This window comes from Phasianus colchicus, chromosome 1 (genome assembly GCF_987193195.1).
Source record: "Phasianus colchicus chromosome 1, bPhaCol1.hap1.1, whole genome shotgun sequence".
NCBI lineage: Eukaryota > Metazoa > Chordata > Aves > Galliformes > Phasianidae > Phasianus > Phasianus colchicus.
The window spans coordinates 3,685,086-3,709,654 of NC_143436.1; the positions used below are offsets into that span (position 1 = coordinate 3,685,086).

General features: G+C 43.7%; 1 protein-coding gene across 4 annotated transcripts in view; it reads left to right on the forward strand.

The window, feature by feature from the left end:
* The window catches only part of PLXNA4 (plexin A4), a 445,185-nt gene that overhangs the window by 404,796 nt on the left and 15,820 nt on the right, over positions 1-24,569 (forward strand). For all 4 annotated transcript variants that reach the window (XM_090134078.1, XM_090134077.1, XM_090134080.1 and 1 more), the window contains 6 exons: positions 878-1,037; positions 8,837-8,940; positions 11,863-11,962; positions 14,132-14,322; positions 17,187-17,356; positions 19,972-20,184. In XM_090134078.1, the coding sequence (XP_089990204.1) occupies positions 878-1,037; positions 8,837-8,940; positions 11,863-11,962; positions 14,132-14,322; positions 17,187-17,356; positions 19,972-20,184 (938 nt within the window). The remainder of the gene's footprint in view (positions 1-877; positions 1,038-8,836; positions 8,941-11,862; positions 11,963-14,131; positions 14,323-17,186; positions 17,357-19,971; positions 20,185-24,569) is intronic.

Below are 24,569 nucleotides of genomic sequence, written 5' to 3' on the forward strand. Positions count from 1 at the left end.
GCCACGTTTAGATCTCACTGAACCTTGGTAGGTTAGATGGAATGTGATAGAGGGTCCAGTATCTCTTGTATACTACAGAGAGGAATTTATAGACAAAGTAAAATTTGTCAAAGTCACCAAAAATAACATGCCTGCACATATAAAAGTCGCAAAGCAACATTTAATGGCTCTCTATAGCCAGAAACTCCAGTGAACACTGCTTCCAAGTGCAAAGGTGTGCTAAGTTTGTAAAAGTTTATGGACTTCGCACTCCTGTTACGAGAGCAGAACACTTGACATAGACATGGCTAAGAGTCAGTGGACAAATTACTGTTAGAGCCTGTGTTTGTTTAAAGCATCCCTCCCTCCCCATTTCATATGCTTTGCATTTATTCTTGGACACGATCTTCAGGGAAAATTATATTCTCTTTCAGAGAAACCAGAGGCCTCTCGAGTTGAATCAGTTTTCTTATTCTTTATGTGAAAGCAGCAAGGCTTTTTAGTCGCTGTTGTTTTGTATATCTTTTTAAGAAGCCCTGCATTTCAAATTAATAACATGAGAAGGATCTTGGTCCATCCTATGCAGAAGATGGACAAAGTTAAAGCGGAGAGATAAAAGATTACTTTTATCTGTACTGTCAAAGTCAGATGGGAATGTAAGGAGGCTGCTACAATACTTAGACACCTTGCCAGATCTCTAAGGAGCAGGGAATGGGTCAGAGGCCAAGGAAAGCTCTGGATACCAATTCAGATCCAGCCAGGGTCTGGTTGTGTTGTCTGGTAGCATCTGGGTGAATGTTATTTTGAAAGACCTGTGAGAAGGTGGGTGTGAAGAGTTGATCACAGGATACTGGCACTGTTGTGAAATGCGTGGTTGGTCTCACTGCCTCTTTCTCAGGTCCTGAGCTGTGTGAACCCTGACAACGTGAACAGCTCCGAGATCCCTGTGAAGATCCTGAACTGTGACACCATCACACAGGTCAAGGAGAAGATCCTCGATGCCATCTTCAAGAACGTGCCCTGTTCCCACCGGCCCAAAGCTGCTGATATGGACCTGGGTATGTGAGTGCACAATGGGCTCTGAATGCCCCATGGCTTGTGGGAGAGGGGACACAGTTGAGCTCAACCCAAGCACTTTGCTGTGGCAAGTGCCACCTCTCCAGGTACTTGGGCAAGGCAAAGTGTCAGGAATGCTCAGAGGGCAGAAGAAACTGAGTAAATTAATGCAAACTCTCCTGGCTTGTGAAAGCTGTACTGCTCTGGCCTTGAGGACTTAAAATCTCCAGTAGTCATCCTGCTTTTCTGCACAGAGTTTGGCCTGCACAAGGCACATCCTGCCAAACCTTCTGGAAAAGAAAGTACCAAAAGCACAAGGTGATGTTGTCAGCAGTGTTCAGGCTGCTCAGATTTATTCTGAGCTTTTCTCTGGGCGGTGAAGGCTTGGATAATGCATGTCTTCTTGCTGAGTGTCACAGCCCAAGCAGAATTAATTTCTCATCATGAGGGCACAGGAAAGGGGATAAAGCATCCTCCGTTCAGTGGGCTGCATCCATCTCATCCTGACTGCTTCCTTCACCTACCCGCATCCCTCCACCAGCAGCAGGGCTGGGAGGTGCTGCTCTGACATTTTCAGCACTAACATTTTAAGGAAAAATCCCTCTTTTTATGAATTCTTGCTTTTTTGTTCCCTTGTGAGATACTGTGCTTTGGAGGGTGGAAAGGGCTGCACCAGCTCCACTGGCATTTTAAGTCAGCTCTGGGGCACACAGCCTCAAACAATGATACCTCTGGAGCCAAAATCAGCTTCTGCCCAAAACTTGGAGCAAGGGCATGAGGGCAATGAGATATCTGCAGCTGGATCCAGAAGCAGATCCAATACAGCACCTGGAGAACTAAATGAAAGGCTGCAGAACAGTCTGCTTGGGGTATTGCTGAGGTGTCTGGCACAGGGCTGGGACTGCATTGTGTGTGACGATCAGCCAGAATTTGCCCTTGGTGACCTTCAGTGAAAGGGGCTTGAGTGGAAAATGATGGAGTCTATAAAAGTCAGTGCAGGAGAGGAGGAACCAAAAGGAGAGGGAATGGATGGATGCCAAGAAACAATTCACAGCAATAACAGAGGCAGAAATAAGAGGTCAGGGATTAAAGTTAAGTGTGTATATGTGTGTGCATTTGTGTAGGGGAGGAGGGGACTCCTGACAGAAATTGCAGAAAGATTTCTGCTCATGTAAGGCAGTTAGAATAATACAATGATCTGCCAACACCAGCAGCAGTAAAGAACAGGTCATATATATCATCAAGAAGGGACCCAAGGTGATTTTGGAGATGCTGTGAGTCAGCAGTGAGTGCAAGGGTGAGCATCAGGCCACGCAGTGTGCCAGGGTAGAGGAGATGGGACTATTGGGATTGACAGCCAAACCCATTGATCTGTCTGGTGCTGGAGGGTGATCACAGAGCCCATTAGGTTTGGGTCTCAGGCTGGGTGTGGGTGGCAAGTAGTTTGTTCTGCTGTGGGGATGAATGTTGCTTCCATGCTCAGAGGCAGGGATTTGTTACCTGCGTATTGCAATCATGAGGGATAAACTGGAGTGCACAGATTTTATTGCAGCTCTGACAGCTGAGAGGTACAGAGCAGTGTGTGGAGGGGATCTAACTAAAGCCCGGCAATTCTGCATCCAGGGCTTTGTTGCTACGGGTAATTTTGATATTCTGAGTGATGCTAAGAACTAGAAAGTGCGTGCAACCCTAACAGAAGGGCTGAACACAGTCTTGTCCACACTGACAGGAGACTGCTTAATGAGCAGCTGTTTGGCCAATAGCATTGATGATGTAGTTGGCAATAATAATAATATTTTTATGTTTAATTATATAGGAATTATATAGGAAGATACAGATAGAGAAAAAACAACCCAAAACATCTTCTCATCTAGAAGAAGAGTCCTGCCATCAGCAATATGGTTTCAGGCTCCCTTATCACAGCAGTTAATAAGGTGGGAGGAGCAGAGCTGGCACGAGTGAAGCAGGAACAAGAGGGCATGCACATCCAGCCACAGCTTCAGCCCATCCTCTTTGAGGAAAAGGTGCTTGTTGGCACCTGAAGTCCTTCAGTGACAGTAAGAGCAGCGATGGGAGAGCAGAAAGCAGTGTTAGGCATTAGGAAGCAGCACAGAGCTCTAAGCATCACTCTGCCCTAGGCTGAAAGCTCAGAGCTGGGGAGGTGGCTGGCTCAGCCCCTCCAGTGCATGCTAAGTAGTGGGTCTGAACAGATGATTATCATCTGGCCTTGAAATCGATCATTTTCTAAAGAGCAACACTGTTTTCTATTGCAAACGCAATTTTCTAGGCTTTCTGGCCACACTAAGGCCAGATTGCTCACATGAAGAAAGCAAACAAGCTAATGAGTTATTTTGAGTTGTTAAATGCAGGGTAGCTGCAGGCAGAGTGACTCGTATGTGTCGCAAATGTCATAATGTTTTGCAGTTACCCAGACAACTCATGGAGGGGGTTGTCAGCTGAAAGCATTTATTTTGGACACCCTGAGGTTACATTTTAGTCCAAAACCCAAATTGCAGCTCTCAAAGTAAAGGCTTCTTTCTACCGTGGCTATTTTTGTTATTATTGTTTTTTTAAAGCTCTTGCCATAAATAAAATATTCCCCATCTTTGGGAAAACATTAGGGTGTGAGAATCACCAAACAGAAATTTGGCTCCATGCTGAGGCATTCACTTTTCCCTGAGCTGAGGGACTGCTGAGACGGAGGCAGTTGGACCTCATCAGGGCAAACTGTCAGTGCTTCACCAGCATGCAGTACTGAGGTGATGGGTTTAACATCTAGAAACCATTTAAACAGAGTGCAACTAGATCATATTTACAGTAAGGCAGAGAACTGGACAGGCTGGAGAATTGGGCACAGAGGAATCTTGTGAGGTTTGGCATGAGCAAGTATAGAGTTCTGCACCTGGGGAGGAATAATTGCATACATCTGTATGGTTGTTAGTGGCCGAGCTGCTGGAGAGGAGCTTTCTAAAGAACTTGGGCCTCCTGGTGGACAGCAGACTGTCCACGAGTCATCAGTGTGCTCTTGTGGCCAAGAAGACCAAAGTCATCCTGGACTGCATTCGAAAGAGTGTGGCCAGCAGGGCGAGGGAGGTGATCCTCCTCCTTTACTCTGCCCTGGTGAGGCCACATTTGGAATAGTGTGTCCAATTCTGGGCTCCCCAGTTCAAAAAAGACAGGGATCTCCTAGGAGTCCAGCAGAGTGCCACGAAGATAATGTGGAGCCTGGAGCATCTCTCGTATGAGAAAGAGTGAGACAGCTGGGACTGTTCAGGCTGGAGAAGAGAAGACTGAGAAGGAATCTTATGACTCTATAAATAAAGTAAAGGGTGGGAGCCATGTGGATGGGGCCAGACTCTTCTCAGCAGTGCCCAGCAGTAGGACAAGGAGTAATGGGCACAAACTGGTGCATAGGAAGTTCCATACAAACACAAGAAAAAACTTTGAGGGTGACAGAGCACTGGAACAGACTGCCCAAGGAGGCTATGGAGTCTCTTTCTCTGGAGAAATTCAAAACCCACCTGGATGCCTTACTTTGTGACTTGCTGTAAGGGAGCTGCTTTGGCAGAAGGGTTGGATTCAATTATCACTAAAGGTCTCTATCTGTTCTGATAGAGAACTTCTTTCCAACCATGGCGGTCCTTTTCCATGTTAGAAGCAGAGCTGAGTTTCTTCTCTTTTCTTAGAAATCATCACTTAACTGGACACTTCCTCAGTTTGTTTCCCACACATCTGGTTGTACTGGAGCACACAGAATAGAGGCAAAAGGTTTTCTTCTTCTATTTCTTATGCTAAACTGTGTCTTACTTGGAAGTTATTGGGAAATGATGAAAAACTCCTAGGACTGGAAGACTAAAAGCAGTCCACCCTGGGCTCTTATGAAAAATCCATCATGAGTACAGGTGATCATGAAAAAGGCATCAAGCATGAATAAGCTAGATGCAGATGTTCCCCTTTCCATCGTTGTACACAGCCACAAATTTTTTCATAGCCTTTCAAACCAGTCTATAGCAAAAGGGTGTGAAGCACAGCGGAGTGTATACAGATGACCAAAATGAATTTTGTGCATTGTGACCTACAAATGCTCCTAGAGTTTAGGGTAGACAATGATGACTACCTCAGAAGAAATCATCTGGATTGAGATGAGAGGTCTTACAGCTCTGAGTGTTTCAGTTGCCCCTGAAAAATCTTTTCTGTGCTGCTCTTTTCTCTGTTGTTCTCTGGGCATCTTCATGGTGATCAGGATCAGAGTGAAGGCACAAGGGAAGTACAGCATCTGTAAGATTGGAAGTGCAGGACATCTTCCTCTCTCCCACCTCCTAGTAGACTCACTCCTTAGCAAGGCATTGCTACCACTCAAACAAGCTCCTCTTCATCGTTGTCCCCTGGAATTTCCCTTTTTATGAGTAAAGTTGAACGGAAAGGTTGTTTCTTAAGGGAAAAAAAAAAAAGAAGAAGAAGAAGAAAAAAAAAGAAGTAATTCCTGCGTGCAATAAAAAGATACACTATCTGCTGAATGAAATATAAAGGCTTCACAGCAGCTGTCTCCTGAGTTTGCATTTACCACTGCTCCTGATTGGAAGGCTTGATAAAGATAATGGGATTTTTACCTCCCTCCCCCTCTCTCTGGAAGGTGGACGTGTAACAAATTGGATTGGAGTGTGTCTCTCCTTTGTGCCTGCTCACAGAGGAGTGGGCAGATCTGATGAGAGAGGGGATGGGGTGCTGGCAGTGAGGACAAAGCTAACAGTTTTCACTTAGTGCTGTGAATATAGATGTCAGGGTCACCTTTTCCTTCTTTTGTACCCTCCCAGCCTGTTCCTCTGCATCATAGAATCATAGAATTGTTTGAGTTGGAAGAGACCCTTAAAGGTCATCTACTCCAACTCCCCTGCAATGAGCTGGGACACCTACAGCTAGAACAGGGACATCTACAGTGGTGCTTCCAGAAACCACATTTCTTTGCAAATTGTTCTGTGACCACCCATAAATAGTAAAGAGCGCATAGCACTGCTCTGAGGTTAGAAAAAGTTGGGGATTCTTTCCCTGTTATTGCTCACATTCATGAGAAAGTGCTTTGCATTTGGTCTGGGCAAATGGGCCATGAAGCTGAAGCAAGATGCTCTGAGCCTGCCTTGCAGAGTTCACAGCCCCTTGTCTTGCTCATGAATGGGTCTTGTGCAAAGTCAGGATGGTCCTTGCTCTTCTCCACATGGCCCATTTTTTTTATGAAGGCTGAGAGGAAGGAGGTTTGGTAATCACCTTTGTCTAAGTGGGAGTGTAGGGGACCCAAGATGTACATAGAAGACACAGTCCTATGGTTGCCAAAATGTCTCCATAGCAAAGGGAAAGCTTCTGCTGCTCCGAGGACCCTGTTCAGCCCTCAAGCGTGGAGAAACAGAATGAGGAAAGGTATGCCTACATTTCATTTCAGAGCCAAGTGCAACTCAGAGAACCCATGAATTCCTCCCAAAACACTGTGTAAGTATATGTCCTTTCCCAAATATGTGTGAATAAGGAGGCAGCATGCTGAGACATGATGGAGCAGGGTCAAAGAGACACCATGGGGTTTAAGGGTTTTGTTATACCCTTCAGAATGCTTTATAAAAGCAGTGTCCCAGCCCAGCTCCAGTTTAACGTTTTGTGCTCTTCCAAGCAATGTCTGTGATCTGTTAGCTTCTGGGAATCTTGTCCAGGGGGTAATGAACATAGTGTATCATCCTCAGACATCACAAGGATAATATAGGTGAGGATCAGAGGAGCTGCAGTGAACGAAGGGCAGTTTAGTATCAGTGCTTAGCCAACGTAACCTTTGCTTACTCTATCAGTATCTCCAGCCAAAGTAACACCCAGCAATAAACAGAGCAGCTGACCTCTTCGTACTAATTTAAATGAATAATAAAGGCAAGGGCAGCTTTCCCAATACATTTTAATTATGTGATAAGAAAACTGCTGAAACCAAAGGAAATTTGCAATGGTCCTCACATTTTTATGTTAGGAGAAATAAGCAGGGGTGGCAGGTGATGTCTCCACATCCAAAAGTTCATTTTAATTAACTCCAGCAATTGAATAGACTTTTGCTTGGGCTCCTGCTCGATGTCTGGGTCACTGTGATTGAGGCATGACAGTCAAACAGGAAGCTTTGGATGGTTAAGATTGTTTGTGGTTAAGCTACAGCCATGACTGGTGTCATGAAGAGATGTTACATGTCTCTCCTTTTGGTCCTGTCTATATGTTCCTTGCCTACAGACAGGTTTGTGAGCTCTCTTTGAGACAAGCTGTGTCAAACCTCCACATGAAGCATCCTTCAAGACTTTTACAAAAGGTTGGAGCAGCCTGGGAAGTGCTGGAGTGCTCTAGTACTGCAGAAGGAAAAAAACACTCAGCATTTTGAGGTGGAAGCTAGAGAAGTGGTGTGGTCAGAAACTAGAACCCTTCTGCTTGCAGACATACTGCTGAAGTCCCAGTAAAGGGTCTGGTACTGCACCAAGCCAGACACTGTTCTGCCCAGTGTAGCCCTGTCTGTGGCTGAGTCTTGGCAGTTAGACATATCATAGAATCACAGAGTCAGAGGATCATAGGATCACAGAATGGATTGAGATGGAAAAGACCTTAAAAATCATCTAGTTCCAACTCCTTTGCCATGATCAGGGACACTTTCCACTAGATCAGGTTGCTCAAATCCTCTTCCAGATTGGCTTTGAAGGGTTGGGACATTCACAATTTCTCTGAGCAACCTGTTCCAGTTCCTCACCATCCTCATAATGAAGAATTTCTTGCTAATATCTAAAATAATTTCACTCTTTTCTAAATCATGAGTTATTACCCCTTGTCCTGCTACTGCACTCCCTGATTAGGGGTCCCTTCTTGGCTTTCCTGTAGGTCCTCTGTAGATACTGGAAGGTACCATACTGTCAGCATCTCTGCCTCTTAATGAAAATGGGCCACTGACTAATTTCTATCCCTGAAGCAAATGCTGTTCGTTTTCTTATGTCACATGTTAACAATTGACCTGCAGAGGGCAAGTGGATCTTAGTAACAGCCACAGTGAAGAAAGAACAGCAGCAGGGAGTAAACTAGAAGTTAGGCACTATGAATAGAGTGCACCAGGATTTGCTCCATTCAGCTCTGCAGTTGGAACAACATCTCTGTGGTCACTGCTTTATTTATCTGCATAAACTTTCACCGCTGTGTGTTGCTGTGCAATGGCTTTGGATCTCTTGTGTGTGTAGGCAGCTGCTCTATATTTTCTGCACTCTTCAAAGGGCTGACTGTTTCTTGTGCAATAATAACTTCATGACAGCAACATTTTATCAAGTATAAAGAAACTGGTCTGGTTAACTTAGGACTTGACTGCGAACTTTGCCACATGACTCTTTTTGCACAGCTCATGAACCATTTATGTGAACCTGCCATGATTTGTCTGTCATGGAATCATAGAATCATAGAATCACAGAATGGCCTGGGTTAAAAAGGACCACAATGATCATCTAGTTTCAACCCCCTGCTATGTGCAAGGTCGACAGCAACCAGACCAGGCTGCCCAGAGCCACATCCAGCCTAGCTCTGAATGCATCCAGAGCCTCCTTGGGCACATGTCCACTCTTTCCTTCTATTATGGGCTCTGGGCATTACGCATTCACATACTGTACATGGTTGGAGGCATCTGATAGAGTGTAATGACCACGACTGATGTGGTGCTACAGGTATGCATGTGTCACCATACAGGTTATGAGCACAGGGATTAGAAGGCTCTGAGGGCTCTGCGGAACAGCATTCAGTGTCTCTGTTCTCCTTGCAGAGTGGCGGCAGGCAAGTGGGGCAAGGATGATCCTCCAAGATGAAGACATCACAACTAAGATAGAGAATGACTGGAAGAGACTCAACACGCTGGCACACTATCAGGTAAGTCTGGGAGAGGGTGGGTTAGAAGGTAAATCAGTCAAGAAGGTGCTAAGTAGAAGGGTAAAGTGTTGTTCTCCAAGATGCAGAGTTAAACAGTTATTGAGTGGGCAATAACTGAACAGAGCTCCTGTTGAACACATCCATCCCACTCCTTCTAGGAGCATCATTAGAGATGAAGACAAGGGAAGAAATAAGGCTCTGTCTCTCTCGAAAGAGAGGCAGTTTGGGTGAACAGAGAATGTGAAGAAAAGTGTTTCTCAAGAGAACAACATGAATTAACATTTCTCATGTTGACAAGCAGAAAACAAGCCTTTCTTCCTTTTTCCAATGCATCAAAGGTCTTGTAAAGCTAGCAGAGTCCAGAAGGATGGAAAAGAGAAAAATAGAAGAGAAGAAGATTTATTTTTTGAAAAAAAGGAGGAGAAAAGCAGCATGACTGGAGAGAGCAGTGCAGTGGAGATGACACTGCCCTAAGATCCCCTGATTTAATCCCTTTGAGACTTGATTTAAGACAAGGTTTCTCATCATCTCTGCATAACCTTGAGACCCATAGGAGAGGGATAAAGATGTCCAAATACATCATATATAAGTGTTAGATTTAATGGAAATGGAGTTTTGGTCAAAAGGTCCCCCAGTCCTTTCCACTCCTGCAAATAAATAAATAAATAAGTGGATAAAATAAACCAACTCATTAAGTTTAATCCAATGCTGACAATTCTGTCATTTCTTTAATCACACTTCAGCAATATGTGTTTCATAACAAGATATCTTTTTCATTTAAGGGCTGACCTGAGGAGGCAGCAGGCAATCATTTGAAAAAGGAACAAAACTTTTCACTTCAGATTGACTGAAGGATTGCTGGCTGACTCCAGAAGACATTTTATGTTTTTTGTTTTTTGTTTTTTTTTGCAAGAAGGAAGGGCTTCTATTTCATTTCGTTAACAGACCAAGTATAATTTTTTCCCCCTTATGTGTTTTTTTCTGTTGTTTGCTTCAGGCAGTGAGCTCCCATGTCTATGGATGAATAGGGGCAGAATAGGTCCACAGCTGCTGGGGATTAGAGCTCTGCATTGCTTAACCTGGGGCACTCGCTGACATTTCTGCTGCCTCAGTTTCCCTATATATAGCGTGGGGCTGAAACTACAAAAGCCTGTAATTGCCTTCCATAATTGCTGAAGGGCTATTTAATTAGCCTCTGCAGTGCTTTGAAGATCAAAAACTCCATGCAAGTGCTAATTATTATTATTACACAGACAAGAGCTAGAAGTTGTTAGCATTTTTTTTTTCACCTATCTCCTTTTTATGATGTCTTATTTATCACAGATATTCCTGATATGGCTCCTCTGAGCCGCTGACTTGTTAACATTTCTGATAAAGGACCCACATGAATCACTTAGCTGTAGAAGTGCAAAGCCTGGCTCATTTCAGAAAGCTCTGCTTTCTGTTGGAACAGTATCCCACTATGTCCTCACACAGCCTCTCCATCCCTGCTGAGATCCTCTGAAACAGCAAAGAGAAAAAGTTCATGGTGGTCAGTTCTAGTCAGCAGTGCATTTGTTGCCTGGAAAGGGGAGACTGTGCACTGAGAGGCTGACAGGATGAGTCAGAGTGGAAAATGTAGGTATCTTCATCTAAGCTGTGTATCTAGATAGTACTTGCATTCAAGGTGGGAGGAGCAGAAAATTTCACATCAATTTTCCCATCCTTCTGAGACTTGATGGGTTTTTTTTTCCTGTAAATACTTATTTCTCTCTACTTGAGGTGACTAGCATAGCTGCAGGAGACTACACTGAAGTTGTCTTCAAGGAAATAATATGAACTCTGGTGTTCATTTTCACTCTTCACTCTCAGAAAATTTCTAGAGCACTGGACAGTCACCTCCCTACCAGCCATGTCATCATTGATAATGTTGTCTCTTTTAGGAAAACTCACTTTAGTTTTACCATGAAACAGCACTCCAAATCCTAAATCCTAAGGTAATAAATGAGATGTGAGCTCTTCTCGTTCCTGTCACAACTGTGGGTTCAACTTAATTTGGACCTAACATAGGAGCCCCATTCTTTCATCTCTCCCTTTCACAGAATCACAGAATCACAGAATCACTAAGGTTGGAAAAGACCTATAAGATCATCCAGTCCAACCTTTATCATCAAATATTCTTCTGTGAACATCTCAGCAGAACCTCAGTAAGGCTGATAACCTGTGCTCGTGTCAGGTCAGGCAAAAATGGCTGATTTGGATAGATTTCCTTCATTTGGGAAATGAAATGGTGTAAAAACAACTTGTGTTTGTGATTTGGATATATAGAGATCCTTAACACTGATAGCTCTTGGTTGGAAACTACTATGTAACTTGCAACCTTAACCTAAATTCTCCAGTCTGCCTCTGCTCATAGGAAATGCGATTTCCAGTGTCTGTTCCAGTGTCATAGTCCTAGTCATTCATTAGCTTAGGTCTCAGGTGATTTCTCTGCTGTGAAAAATGACCCTGTAGTAGCTCCAACCTCTCTTGAAGTAATACTGTGGTTACAAGCTAATCGCTCTGCAGCTGTGTATGAAGACAAGTTATTTTATTCTACTCACCCTCTCATCCTGACAACTGCTTCCTTATGAAGAACCTACTATTAGATCAATGCAAAGACCCACACTGTCATCACTGGGCTTTATCCCAGGACTATCTGCTTTGTCATCTGTTGTCCTGGTACCCGAGTACAGCCTTCTAGTGATATAACAGGAGGTTTTATCACTCTTTTTGTTGTTGTTGTTAACAAACCCTCTGAAGAGAACACTTGAAGCTTTGGTAGAAAATTACTGACTTGCCTGCAGTGTCATGGGTTTATGTCTCAATTTCTGCTATTTGAATTCCTGCTGTCCTTGGCATGCTCCTCAGAAGCCTATTAACAAAGTCAATTTTTCTCTATAGGTGCCAGATGGATCTGTGGTAGCTTTAGTCTCCAAGCAAGTCACTGCCTACAATGCAGTCAACAACTCCACAGTCTCCAGAACCTCAGCCAGCAAATATGGTAAGGACCTGTGTGCTGGTATGGATCAAGAGAGCACTGCAGGAGAGATCTCAGACGTCATTGTGGTCACGAGGCACTGAGCAGCAGCAACAAAAATGATAGGCAGATGAATAGTTGACATGATTCTTTGGTGGATGGCAGGAGGAAAGGATCTAGTCATCTAAAACGTTGGGATCTGGTCCAAGCTGTTGAGCCAAATGGAATGTTTTGGGGAAGTACCTCTTCTCTCCTATTAGATAATGGAGGAGCCTAAATAATTAACAGTGTACATTTCAGATCACTGTGGTCAGATGGAACGTATCTCACTCTTAAAGTTTTCACAGGGAGAGGCAAGAAGCATTGCATAGAGTAAGAGCTCAGTCATTTTGGTAGGAAAGGTCTGTTGTGAAGAATCTATGGCACAGATTAGAAGCCTCTGGGACTAGAAAAAACCAAGACAGAGGGCATTGCTTGCATACTGTTATATTTTCGTGTAAGTATTGTGTGTCTCATCCTGCTATTTTATTATCCCAAGGGAATTTACACCTGGAATAATAGTAAAAACAGCTTGCTGAGGTCATTTGTCAGTGTATCTCAGAGCATTGCACTGTTCTTCCCACTTTACGCATGAGACAACTGAGAATGAGACAGCTGTCACCCCAAGATGCTGTGACGGCATGGGAGGGCAAAGACAAATGTCTCTAATGTGCAACCAGAATGTTGCTCCATCCATGATGCAGTTAGCATATCAGTTTACTATTATTTTTCTTTATGTATGAAGGCATCTTTGATCCTTCTAATTCCCTTCAGGCTTCAGGGAAAGTATGGCTACTCAGTGTCCAGAGGAACCCCCTTCCTCTCTCTCCAAGGACATAAGCAATCCACCAGACCTTATTAATATTCATCCAGTTTGTCATGTTGTTGCAATTACTGAAAGACACAGTGACCTTTGAAAAGGAAGACTTAAGGGGGGTTAATTTCTCTTGGATTTCTTTAATTCTTTTGCCATTTGATTTTTCATGAGGAGGGTGTGAGGGAGGATACTGGGGGAGGAGAAGATGTAGTGGGTCACAAGTGATCGTTAATTGCAATTAAGTAAACAGCATCCAGAGAGAAGAAGGATATTCCATCTAATAATTAATATGTAGAGATTGGTAGTGCATTAATAAGGTTGATTCAGATCTTGCTGTAGAAATGTGCAACACTCTTCTGTTAATCATGGTTGGAAAAGACTCAATCTGTAGCATTGCTGGCAGGGGGAGGGGAATGCCTCATGGCATCACTCAGGGACAAAGGAAAGTACTGTCTATAGGATAAAAGTGTCCTTGTGGAGGTAATATGTGTGGGCCCCCTGGCTCACTTTCTATCAAAACAAGATTTTAAAGCAGAGACTGAAGAGAATAGTTGGGTAGGAGGTATTGGATTGCTTTGTTGCCAAAGGAGAAAGGGGAAGCAGCTCCTCCTGAATTCGGTGTTGGGGAGACAGGCAAGAAGTCATATTGATTGCATCAGTATTTTCATGCAAGAAGGCCTATGACCTATGCTCTGACCATAAGGCCAAGAAGCTTGGTCAGATATGGCTATCAACCACACAGGTAAAATAAGTTGAACTTGCCCCTGTTTGCTACCATGAGTATTTGCTGCTGTTCCCTGAACCCATCCTGGGCAGTGCCTTATGCTAGCAGTGCTAGTTGTCCAGGGCCAGATGTTTGACAGGGAACATAATAAGTGAAGAGCATGGGCAACTGAAAGGCAGTGTAAGAGCTTCATTTAATTTACAGACATGACCATCATGTCCTGCTTGGCTCATATCCCTTGCAGAATCACTCAGTCCTACTTTGATAGCAAGGCCTGGTCCATACACCAGTTCTGGGACCTTTTCTGGCTCACACTGCAATTCCACCAGGAAATACAACTCTTCTGCTTAATGTTATGAATTGATCAATGGAACTTTATTTAATACTAATATGGAAATATAGAGCTCACAAGAGGGGGGACACTGCAGTACGCTTACAGCAGTGTGTGCATCCCATTCATATATCAAATGTCAGAGGAACCAGTACGAAAACCAGACAGCAGAAAGAGGTCTTCTTCTTGCCTTTCTGATGAGAAAGCACATCTCCTTGTTGAAACCCATTAATTTCAATGCAAGTGCTAATAGAGCTGACACACGTGCATCTCTCTTTGCAGAAAACATGATCCGTTACACAGGCAGCCCAGACAGCCTCCGCTCCCGCACACCCATGATCACTCCTGACCTTGAGAGTGGAGTCAAGATGTGGCACTTGGTGAAGAACCATGAACATGGCGACCAAAAAGAAGGTGACCGAGGCAGCAAGATGGTTTCTGAGATCTACCTTACAAGGCTACTCGCCACCAAGGTATATGGAGGGAGTAGGAAAGAGGGTGAGGAATGGGCTTTTGAAGGCTGTGGTGTGACATCTTGCCAACAAGAAATGAGAGACTGCTCAAGGAGTATCAAAGAGGGGATAAAAGAGCAGAAGGAAAATAGAGCAATAGAAGTGCTCAGAGTGCAGAGGGAACCTAATTAAGAAAGCAAAGTCAGGAAAGGGACTTGAGAAGTTGAAGACTTGCCCCTAGGACTGTTCTCTGCAGATCCAGGACATTCTCTATGTTGTGATCTGTCTGGCTTTGCTTTCTCAGAACAGCATTATTTGAGTGTTGGCAAGTTCTCCACCTAACTCGTCTTCAAAGACTCTATAAGAATATGGGCAGAAGAAGCTGTGTGTATATCTATCTGCTGTTGCACCCCATGGATCTCTTGATGGTGGTGCTTTCCTTGGAGAAGCGGATCTCTTGATGGTGGTGCTTTCCTTGGAGAAGCCTGCATTAATGGAGAGGGTGCAGAGCTTTTCTTTTGCATCACAGAAGGAACCAGGGCAGATGGGGAGGCAGGCATTTAATCAGACAGATCCCTGTGCAATCCTGCAATCCTCTTGCAGTGCAGTGCATCTCTTTGCCCAAATTTCTCTGACACGAGTTATCTCGATGCAGCCCAGAAGTGGAAACTGCAGCTGTGGCTCAGGTGGGCTAATCAGAGTGTTATCTCACCCCATTCTGGGAAGGATTAAACTGAGGAGCAATCAAACAGCCCAATCTTTCTTCCTTCTCTAAAGTTTTGACTATTATCATTTCCTGTCAGTGTGTCAACAGGCACAAACATGATTACATTTATTCATGCAAACACCATCTGAGTTTGCTGATCTGGCAAGTCTCCATTACATGTGTAAGTCCTACTGTAAGTTTCACTTGCACATTTTTTCCTCAGCCTGTGGTGTCAGTCTCTTCTCTCTGCCTCACTCCATCTCTGTTGCAGTGGGATTCAAAGTACTTACATGGATCACATAATATAGCAAGAAAATGATGATCCCCCGGGCCTCAGTCCCAGATTAAACTAGTGATCACTGGACCAGTGCTGATGTACACTGTCTGGAGTTATGTCCCCTGCTCCAACACTGAAGTGTTTTTGGTTTATTCCGGATCACAAACTCAACACTTGCTTTTTTTTTTTCTTTTTGCTATAAAGATGGCTGGAGAACAGCTGCAAAACTTGCACAGCAACAGAAAGGCTGGTGGTTTATGGTTTCCCCTCTTGGGCTGAGCAATTTTCTATCATCATTGTGACCATCTGAGGGAGGGAAAGAGGAGAGAGACCAGTTGCTGGTAATACAATCCCAGGGAACACTTAGTTAAACTGACAATGATTTTTATTCTAGTAAATCCCTGACCTCTGAGACCTAGAATCTCTTGCCTAAAAGCTTCAGAGGTTTTCTTTCCATTTGTGTGGGTGAGCATGTAGAGAACTAATTCCCTCTGGAAAGTGAACCTGAGGGCAGCTCTTCGATGTCAGAGCAACAAGATTTCCCCTCAGGGGCCCTTTCTGAGTCAGAGATGCTACAGGGCTTTATTCACCCTGTAGGAGTTCACACAAGCAAAAGGCACCTCTGTTTGTTTCCCAAAGAATAAATCAAGTGGTGAATCAGCAAGAGACACCAGCTTTCTAATTAAGTATTTCTTAATGCTATGTAAACTTGAGCCACTCTGATGGAACCTGGTGTTTCATTTCTAGTAAAAAGGAATTTCTTTCCTGAATCTGCAGAGAAAGGGAAGGATTTTATTTTTCAGCTGAGGAAATTTTGCATATCAGGAAATGATTGGTTATTTTGGCAACCATATGGTTTATTCACATGTAAATGACTGTGCTGCTTTGGTGGCAGAATCAATTTTCACAGACTACCTCAGCTCCTCAACTGCCCCTTTCTCCAGACCTGGGCAGCCTTTGCTATTTTAGCCCTTCATGTCCTTACTGGAGGTCAGCTGTTCTCATCAGCTGGTCCAGAGTGGTTCTGTAAGCACATGAGGACACCATTGCAATCTCTGTAGCAGACGTAATCACAGAATCACAGTTTCAGGATTTGGAAGAGACCATCAAATCCAACCCCCCTGCAAAAGCAGGTGCCCTACAGTGAGTCACACAAGAAAGTGTCCAAACAGGTTTCCATAGAAGGAGACCACATCTCTGGGCAACTTGTTCCAGTGTTCCATCACCCTTAACCATTTTGCCTCTTGAGCAGTAACTGACACATCCATGCATTGTTCCTAAAGTTTGACTTGGTCCCATGACAGTGTGTAGTAAAATACCACACACTGTCTAATAGTAATTAAGATGAAGTTCTTGGTTTTTGTTACACTAATGAGTAATGGACAGCCATCTTATCCAGTCACTGTTGTCCTTTTTGTGTCATTAAAACCTTCTGCTCTTCTATGCGTGGCTTCTATCCTCAGTTTGAGAATAGGCCTTGTATGAAAACCAGTATAGAACATAGCTCGTTTTTGGCTCACGTATACATCAAGATTGTTGAGCTTAGGATGAAGAGGAAATAAAATTTAGAGGGAACAGGTGAGTGCCTTCCCATCACCATCCCATCTTGAGATGGGATATGGTGTTCCACTACAACTCAGCCAGCTTCCCTATGTGTCAATAACAGAAAGAACAAGTAATATTGTCACCTATCCCATTCAGCTGTTAGCCATAAGTAACAGATATTCTGAAGATGCAGATGTCAGACATCTGGGTTGAAATTTCATCTCATGTTGTGTTCAACAGCTATTAAATGGCTGTTGCTTATCAAACATATTTCCTGCATCTGATTTATAGACATACTCTATTTTCAGTTCCTCTTCCTACTTGGTGTCCCATACTCTTCTCTCCTTCTCCGAACAGGGCACTCTCCAGAAATTTGTAGATGACCTCTTTGAGACCATCTTCAGCACAGCTCATCGTGGCAGTGCACTTCCCCTGGCTATCAAATATATGTTTGACTTCCTGGATGAGCAAGCTGACAAGCACAACATCCATGACCCCCACGTGCGGCATACTTGGAAGAGCAATTGGTGAGTGAGACAGGTCTGGTACCAGGTCCTCAATCAGAAGAGTGGGACGTGTGATTTAGGATATGGGTGGTGGGGAACATGGGGTTCAGCATGCCAGGTTCAGTCTTCTCAAGCTGATGGAATTGTATCCAAAATCTAAAGGATGTTCTCAAGGGTAGAGTACTTTGGCTATAGATCCCAGTTTGTACTATGTTACATGGGGGTAGTAGTATTTCTGAACGACCTCATGAGAATACAGGAGGCAAAATTGTAAGGTGTTTAATTACAGTAGTGTTCAGGCCCATAGGGATCTCTGGGGATACATGGGAGAGCGCTGCTGTCTGTTTCTGCCCTGGGTGTTTGAACTCCCACTACAGTCACTGGGGGCCTAGAGTTCCTTTTTGTTGCCTCCAGAGGCATCTAGTGCTGCCTGAGATGTTTTAAAAGTGTACCAAAGGGAATATGCAGTGCCTACAGGAGACTTGTGCCCTCCTGGGGTGGTAGATGGAGATGAGGAGATACCTTAAAGCTACCTTAAAGCAGTACTTTGAGGGTTTGGAGTTGGGTGTAAGTCTTTTTCAGTGAGTGACAAAGGTTGACATTAGCTCACTGCTCTATTCAGCAGGTAGAAACCCCTCACTGTACATGTAATAGGACAGCAGGGTAAAGTCAGTATTGATGGAGGAAGAATCTTTGCAGCACCTCTCTGCTGAGTGTCCATGTTGGAAAGAATCCCTGGGGAACTGTTCCCTCCCCTTTCTCTGTGCAAATACAGAGACTATGAAAGGAACAGCAAAGAAGAGCCATGGGGCTCCCAGCTCATGCATTTTTTTCCTTTTACCAGCCATGCTGATGGCAGGTCGTCACAGCGCTGTGACATAAAAAAAGAAACCCCATGCACCAAAGAGGCTTTCAACTAATGAAACATTAGCATATTATTAACATTATCTGCAGCACTAATCTAAGGCTGATTGCAGCCACTCAGACTAAATGAGCAGGAGGTTTATTTAAGGGGGGAGGGGAGAAGGCAGAATGTGTATGTATTGGAAGGGGGGAACAGGGGCAGTATGAAGAAATCTGTTCAATCAGATTAAATTAACTCTAAGTCACATCATGGGCTTCATTATTCCCAGCGAGGGACATCATCCTCCCATCCCCTCCCCACAGCCACACATACGTGCAGGCTGTGCTTGTCCTGACTGTGCCTGTACTTAGCATCCAAACAACCTCAGAATTTTGGCACTGTTCACTCATTCAGCTCTTCCCTTAAGAGATAAACCTCCATTCCCAGCCTAAAAGGTTTCCCTCCCGCAACTCCCATCAGGTCTCACTGCCAGCATCTCCCACTCTTGAACTTCTGTCCCCTCCCTAAACGAGGTTGGTTTGGCTGATGAGAGTAGCTGTGTGAGGCTTTCCTCACATTTGCTGGCTGAAGATACTACATATTTGTTTAGGAAAATGTGGTACCATCTCTCTGTGAGGACATGCTAAAATGCCTGCTGTCACCTGAAGGATATCAAATGTGGATATAAATTGTTTATGGTGCTGTGAACACGTAAGGGTAATGAGCAAATTGGAGGAACTTAGAATCTGAGGAATTTAGCCTGAATGTCAGCTGAATTTTTTATACTGAAGAGTTATTCATGTCTGGGAAAGTGCAAATGTTGGAAGTTAGCTTATGAGTCTACCTAGCATGAAGACAGACAACAGTTTGATAATAATGACACATCTCAGCTCTTAGGCCATGATCATATGAATGCATTTGCCCTGACACAAAAGGCTTGAGGCAAAAGCTGGAGGTAGATACCTCGGGACGTCTCACACAGATGAACAGCTCTTTTAAGTATGAGGGGGAAAAATGAGGGGAAAGCCTTTGAATTGCAATTGGAATAGCATTTCTACGGTTAGGGCAGATAAATTTTCATTTCAAAGGTTGCAACACTTGTTCCCTGTTCCTATTTTTCTCCTTGTGGCAACAGGGTTTTCTCTGCCACATAATAACTGCTTCATGCCCAGGATGTTGGGATCATACACCAGCCTGGGCTTGTGCTGTGCAACTGAACAGTACATGGCACGCAGCACCTATCATTAACATTCCCAGACTCAGCCTGGCAGCTGTACCTACCTTTCTTCCCATGGTGTTACCATGAGGCTAAAAGCCAAGTCTTTGAATGCCCAGTGCTTACCATAAGTTGTGTGAATGAGATGTTTATTCTCATGTGATGAAGCAACCAACAGCAGCTGACCTCACATTTGCACCCTTACATAGGGAAGTGAGGAGATATTTCCATCACCTCGAATATACTTTCATTAATATAATCTCATTAATTTATGTGCAGCCTCAGTAAGATGGCTGTGACTTTAGGAGTGACCATATTGGCCTGTGAGGATAAAAGGGACAAAACTCATTCCTGAAGTGACTCTGTTGTGCACCCTGGAGTCCTACAGGGGTAGATCTACCCCTACAGCATAGATTTATAGTATATCAGTGACAGAGTTGATATCCCAGAATCCCTATCTTCATGCCTTGATCTTTAATTCCTATCCACCAGTCAGCTCTGCAACATCACAAGACAAAGCTTATGAAACTTGCAATTACTGACTTGCCTTTTCCACATTTCTCACCTCTCTGACAGCCTGCCATTACGGTTCTGGGTTAACATGATCAAGAACCCACAGTTTGTCTTCGACATTCACAAGAACAGCATCACAGATGCCTGCCTCTCTGTAGTGGCTCAGACATTCATGGACTCCTGTTCAACCTCAGAGCATCGTCTGGGCAAAGACTCACCCTCCAATAAGCTTCTGTATGCCAAGGACATCCCCAGCTACAAGAACTGGGTGGAAAGGTGAGTTTTGGCTCTAGAAATGGGAATAACGTAAGCAGGTGGTAAAATGAAGCCCTGCTTCATGGATGGAGGTAAGAGGTATCTTCAGAATTGGGTTTGGTAGCTGCTTCTGGGTTTTTCTTCTTTGATTAATGTTCAGGTAGAAAGCTCTGTCTGCCATTTATTCTCACATGCTGTACAATGCATATAGAAATTTCATTAGAGGTGTGAATTGAAGGTGTTTGCCATCACTGTTTCTCTTGAGGAGAAACTGTTAAGAAGAGAGAGGGAAGAAGGAAAGGGAGGTGACTGCATCTGAGTCCTGTGAGCTTTGTGGACTTCTTACTCTTTCCATGCAGACCAGAAGAAGGAGTTAGTTTCTCCCAGCATCATTGTGACAGTCCCCACACTGCCTTGATCTCAGAGGTCACACAATTATCATCCCTTACTCTAAGTCCAGTAGCTACCCATGGCAGCTTGTCTGTGCTTTGGATGCCATGGAATTGTCAGATTAGTGACTGAAGCTCTGCAGGTACTTTCTGAAAGGTCAGAAGTCTTTCTGAGCATTTTATACATACCTGCAGGAACCTGCAGTTTTACTATTCAATCTACTGCACTAAAGTTCACTGTCTGACAAGGCTACCATACAGGAAATACAACTAAGACAACTATTCCTACAGTACATAGGGATTTCAGTTCCTCTAAGATTTTCTGCAGGATGAACAATAGCACATCTTGTACTCCTTACAGCAAGACATTGTCTGCTGGAGCAAGCCTTGCAGAAGCTGATCTGTGCTTTGTTTTCCAATATGTCACACTTGCCTGGCATTATTGACAGGTTTGGGAACTGCACAGATGGAGAACGATCGCTAGTCTGTAAATACAATGATGGGTTTATCTTACAGATCATTCCTGTACAACAGCATCCCATGTTCAGCAGTGATTTGTCTTGCTTGACTTCATAGGCATTGTCTAAAACTGATGTCACCATGAAGGTAATATGAGACCTTTGCTACTGTAGGCATACTATGCTGTAAACCAGTATATCCTCTGGTGGCTAAGAATTTCTCTAATTTTGTGAAAGCAGAGCACAGCTGATGAAAGAGCTCTGTACTCTAGTCAGCATGAGGTGAATTTTTTACAATAATGCTCCCATTGGTTTCTGATTTGTCCGGACAATTATTTTTAGATGTGGTTAAACACTTCTGCAAATGTCGTTTCTAGGCAACCTGTAAGGCTCTTAGAAACTACCTTGCTTAATTATGACCTACTTCTAGTACTGTGTCCAAGTTTCTTGATATGTATTGAGATTGATTGCTGGATTGACCTGGATAGGTGGAAAGAAGTGTTTGAGATTTATTTAGAAACAGTAGATTTGCACTAGCAGTGACCCAGTGGTGTCATATTCCTGTAACCTGTGTAGTGTATGAAGTTGGTGGGTGGTTCATAGAACCACAGAATCATTTGAGCTGGAAGGGACCTTGAAAGGTCATTTAGTCCAACCCCTTTGCAATAAATAATGACACTTACATCTCAATCAGGTTGCTCAGAGCCCTGTCAAGCCTGAGTTTGAATGTCTCCAGGGACGGAGTATCCACTACCTGTTCCAGTGCTTCATCAATCTTATCATACACTTTTTTTTTCTTCTTAAAGTGGGAGATGCTGGCAGTCTAAATAGACCCTCTTTTAGTTTGAAACCATCTCCTGTTGTCCTATCACAACAAAGCCTGTCCCAAAATACTGACCTCTCAGGGGACACAACACATCACTGATCTTCATCCAGACATTGAGCCACTGATCACCACTCTCTCTGAGAACTAGCTCCCCTCTATTGAATAGTTCACCCATCAAATCCATATCTTTCCAATTTAGAGAGAAGGATATTATGGGGGAACTGTGTCAAAGGCCTTCCTGAAGTCAAGATAGATTACATTAGTGGCTCTTCCCTTGTCCATTGTTGCAGTTACACAGTTGTAGAAAACCACTAGGTTGGTCAGGCAGGACCATAGCTTGGTGAAGCTATGCTGCTTGTCCTGTATCACCTCCCTCTCTTCCATGTGTGTTGGCATAGCTTCCAGGAGGATATGCTCCACAGTCCTCCTTGGCACAGAGATGAGGCTGACAGGTCAATAGATTCTCTGGGTCGTCCTTTCTACCCATCTTAAAAATGGGTGCACATAGCCAGGTACTTCAGCTGATCACTGTGACTTTTCAAATATTATCGAGAGTGGTTTGATGACTACAACAGCCAGTTCCCTCGGGATTCTAATTAGGATGCATCGATGGATCAGTGGATTTATGGATGTTCAGGTTCCTCAGGTGGTTGCAAACATGATCTTCACTTAGAGCAGGAGGGGCAATGCTCCCCTATCCCCATCTGAGCCATCTGCTTGAGGGGTGTGTGAAAAGAAGTTGCCAGTGAAGGCTGGTTTCTTACTTACAGCTCTGCTGGACTTTATACCCTTGGTGACGGCATGCTTTAGTCAAGAATTGATATGTGGGTGAAGAACAGGATATTAAGATTTTCTGGAGCTCAATCCTGTTGCCCAGTGATCTTCAGCAACAGCTGTTGAATTTCTCTGAGTTTTCCTGAGCAACAAACACGGTACATAACACCTCCTGTTGCTAGTAAACAGCACTGCATTTCTGGGCCCAGCATGTATTGGGTTATTATCTGCAGTGATGTCTGAAAAACTGTACTAAAACCCAAGGGGAGACCGTGACTTTTGGAATATGGTTAGAGCTTCTGCCCTATTAATACTTTTGTGTGTCAATGCTACAGTCTCAAAGCAGTGGCACCTGGATGCTGTTGTAGATCAAAGGAAAACTTACTAAGAATGAACAGAATATAATTTCATTTCGACTTTGAGTTAATGAATTCCTTTTCTCCGTTCTGCAACTGTACTCCAATGGCTTTCAGTACTGGTTTGAGTTATTTCTGTAGTCAGTGCCAGCTGGAGGCAGCATCATTCAAGACCACTAGACTTCTTCAAAGACTGAATCATAACTTAAAAAGATTTTCCATCAGGAAGTTTAAGAAGTGGTTGAGTAAATCAGAAGAACCTGAAATCAAATGAACTTATTTGATGAAGAAGAATCTGTAAGAGGGCAATTAGGCAGCAGTGAATTGTAACCCTTCTTGAAGGCACACTAGTGTAAAAGCCAACTCTTCTCTTTTAATGTGGCTGTTCAGATGGCAGCTGAGCTGGGCTTCTCCAAGCCATCTCTTTGCAACTACTGGTTCCTCAGTGTGGAATGTGCCTTTAGGACTCAAAAGACTCAGAACTGGTAACTGTCTTAGCACAAGAAATAGCAGAGAAAGCAGCAGACATAAGTGACAGTCTCCAATTCATGCTAAAGTATCTTTCCAACTTTTTAGAGGGTTAGAGTGTTGGAAAGGACATAGTGCAGTTTTTGGCCTCACTGATGGTCTGACTTTACACACTGGTCAACCAGGAGTTTGATTTCAGTGGTCTTTTTCAATGCTGTTGGGAGCAGAGCTGGATTCTGTCTGCTGAAGCAAACTCACTGAGATATCCTGACTTCAGTAACATACAAGTGCAGCATTCAAATGACACGATCAGGACTCTTTCTCTTTGAAAAGGCATGACTGAAAAGCACATAGGCACAGCCACAACTTGAGATTCCTGCAGCAGAAGATGAGGTGTGAGAGAAGCAATAGAATTAACTCAGGAAATGGGGACGGACTATATGGTTTTTGTTGAAGCCATGAAAAGTCACTCTGTTGTTTTAAAACAAGGTGGCAGCTTTTAAAATATCATAATTCTGTCTATTGAGAAAAAGGGGAAAAAATGGGAAAGATAGACCAGATTCTCATCTGACTTCTGTTAGTAAAACTCCATAGGCTTTGCTGAATTTACATTAGAGCAGCTTTAGATCTGCATCTTTTCAAGTTTACTTCAAATGTCCCCTTTGAGCCTAGAAATCTGGTGAACTTGGGAGCATTTGATGCAATCCCCAAGCATTACAAAGTGGAGCCTGTTCTAATTGTGACTGTCTCATTAGCATTCAACGCCACACTGAAAAGATGACAAAGGGCTGTGGCTGACCTTTCATTTCTCTCCATGCTGCCAAGCTTATGATAACACTTGTTTGAACTTCATTAACACCATTTAATTGCCTGCATCACAATCAATACGATGCTTCCCCACTGAAGCCTGGCACATAGGCATGATGTAGGAGACTGCAAAGGGGCAGAACACAAAAAGCAGAAGGCAGAGTTTTTCCATTGCACACTGGTGCCCAAAGTACCTGCAGTGCTGCAAGAAGAGGAATTGGTGCTTTTTTCTCATTCCTGTGGGTATTTGGTCAAGTTTTAGCTGCTTAGTGTGAGTTAAAAATAGTCCCTTAAAGAAAAGCTGGACTTCAATGGAGACACTGCATAT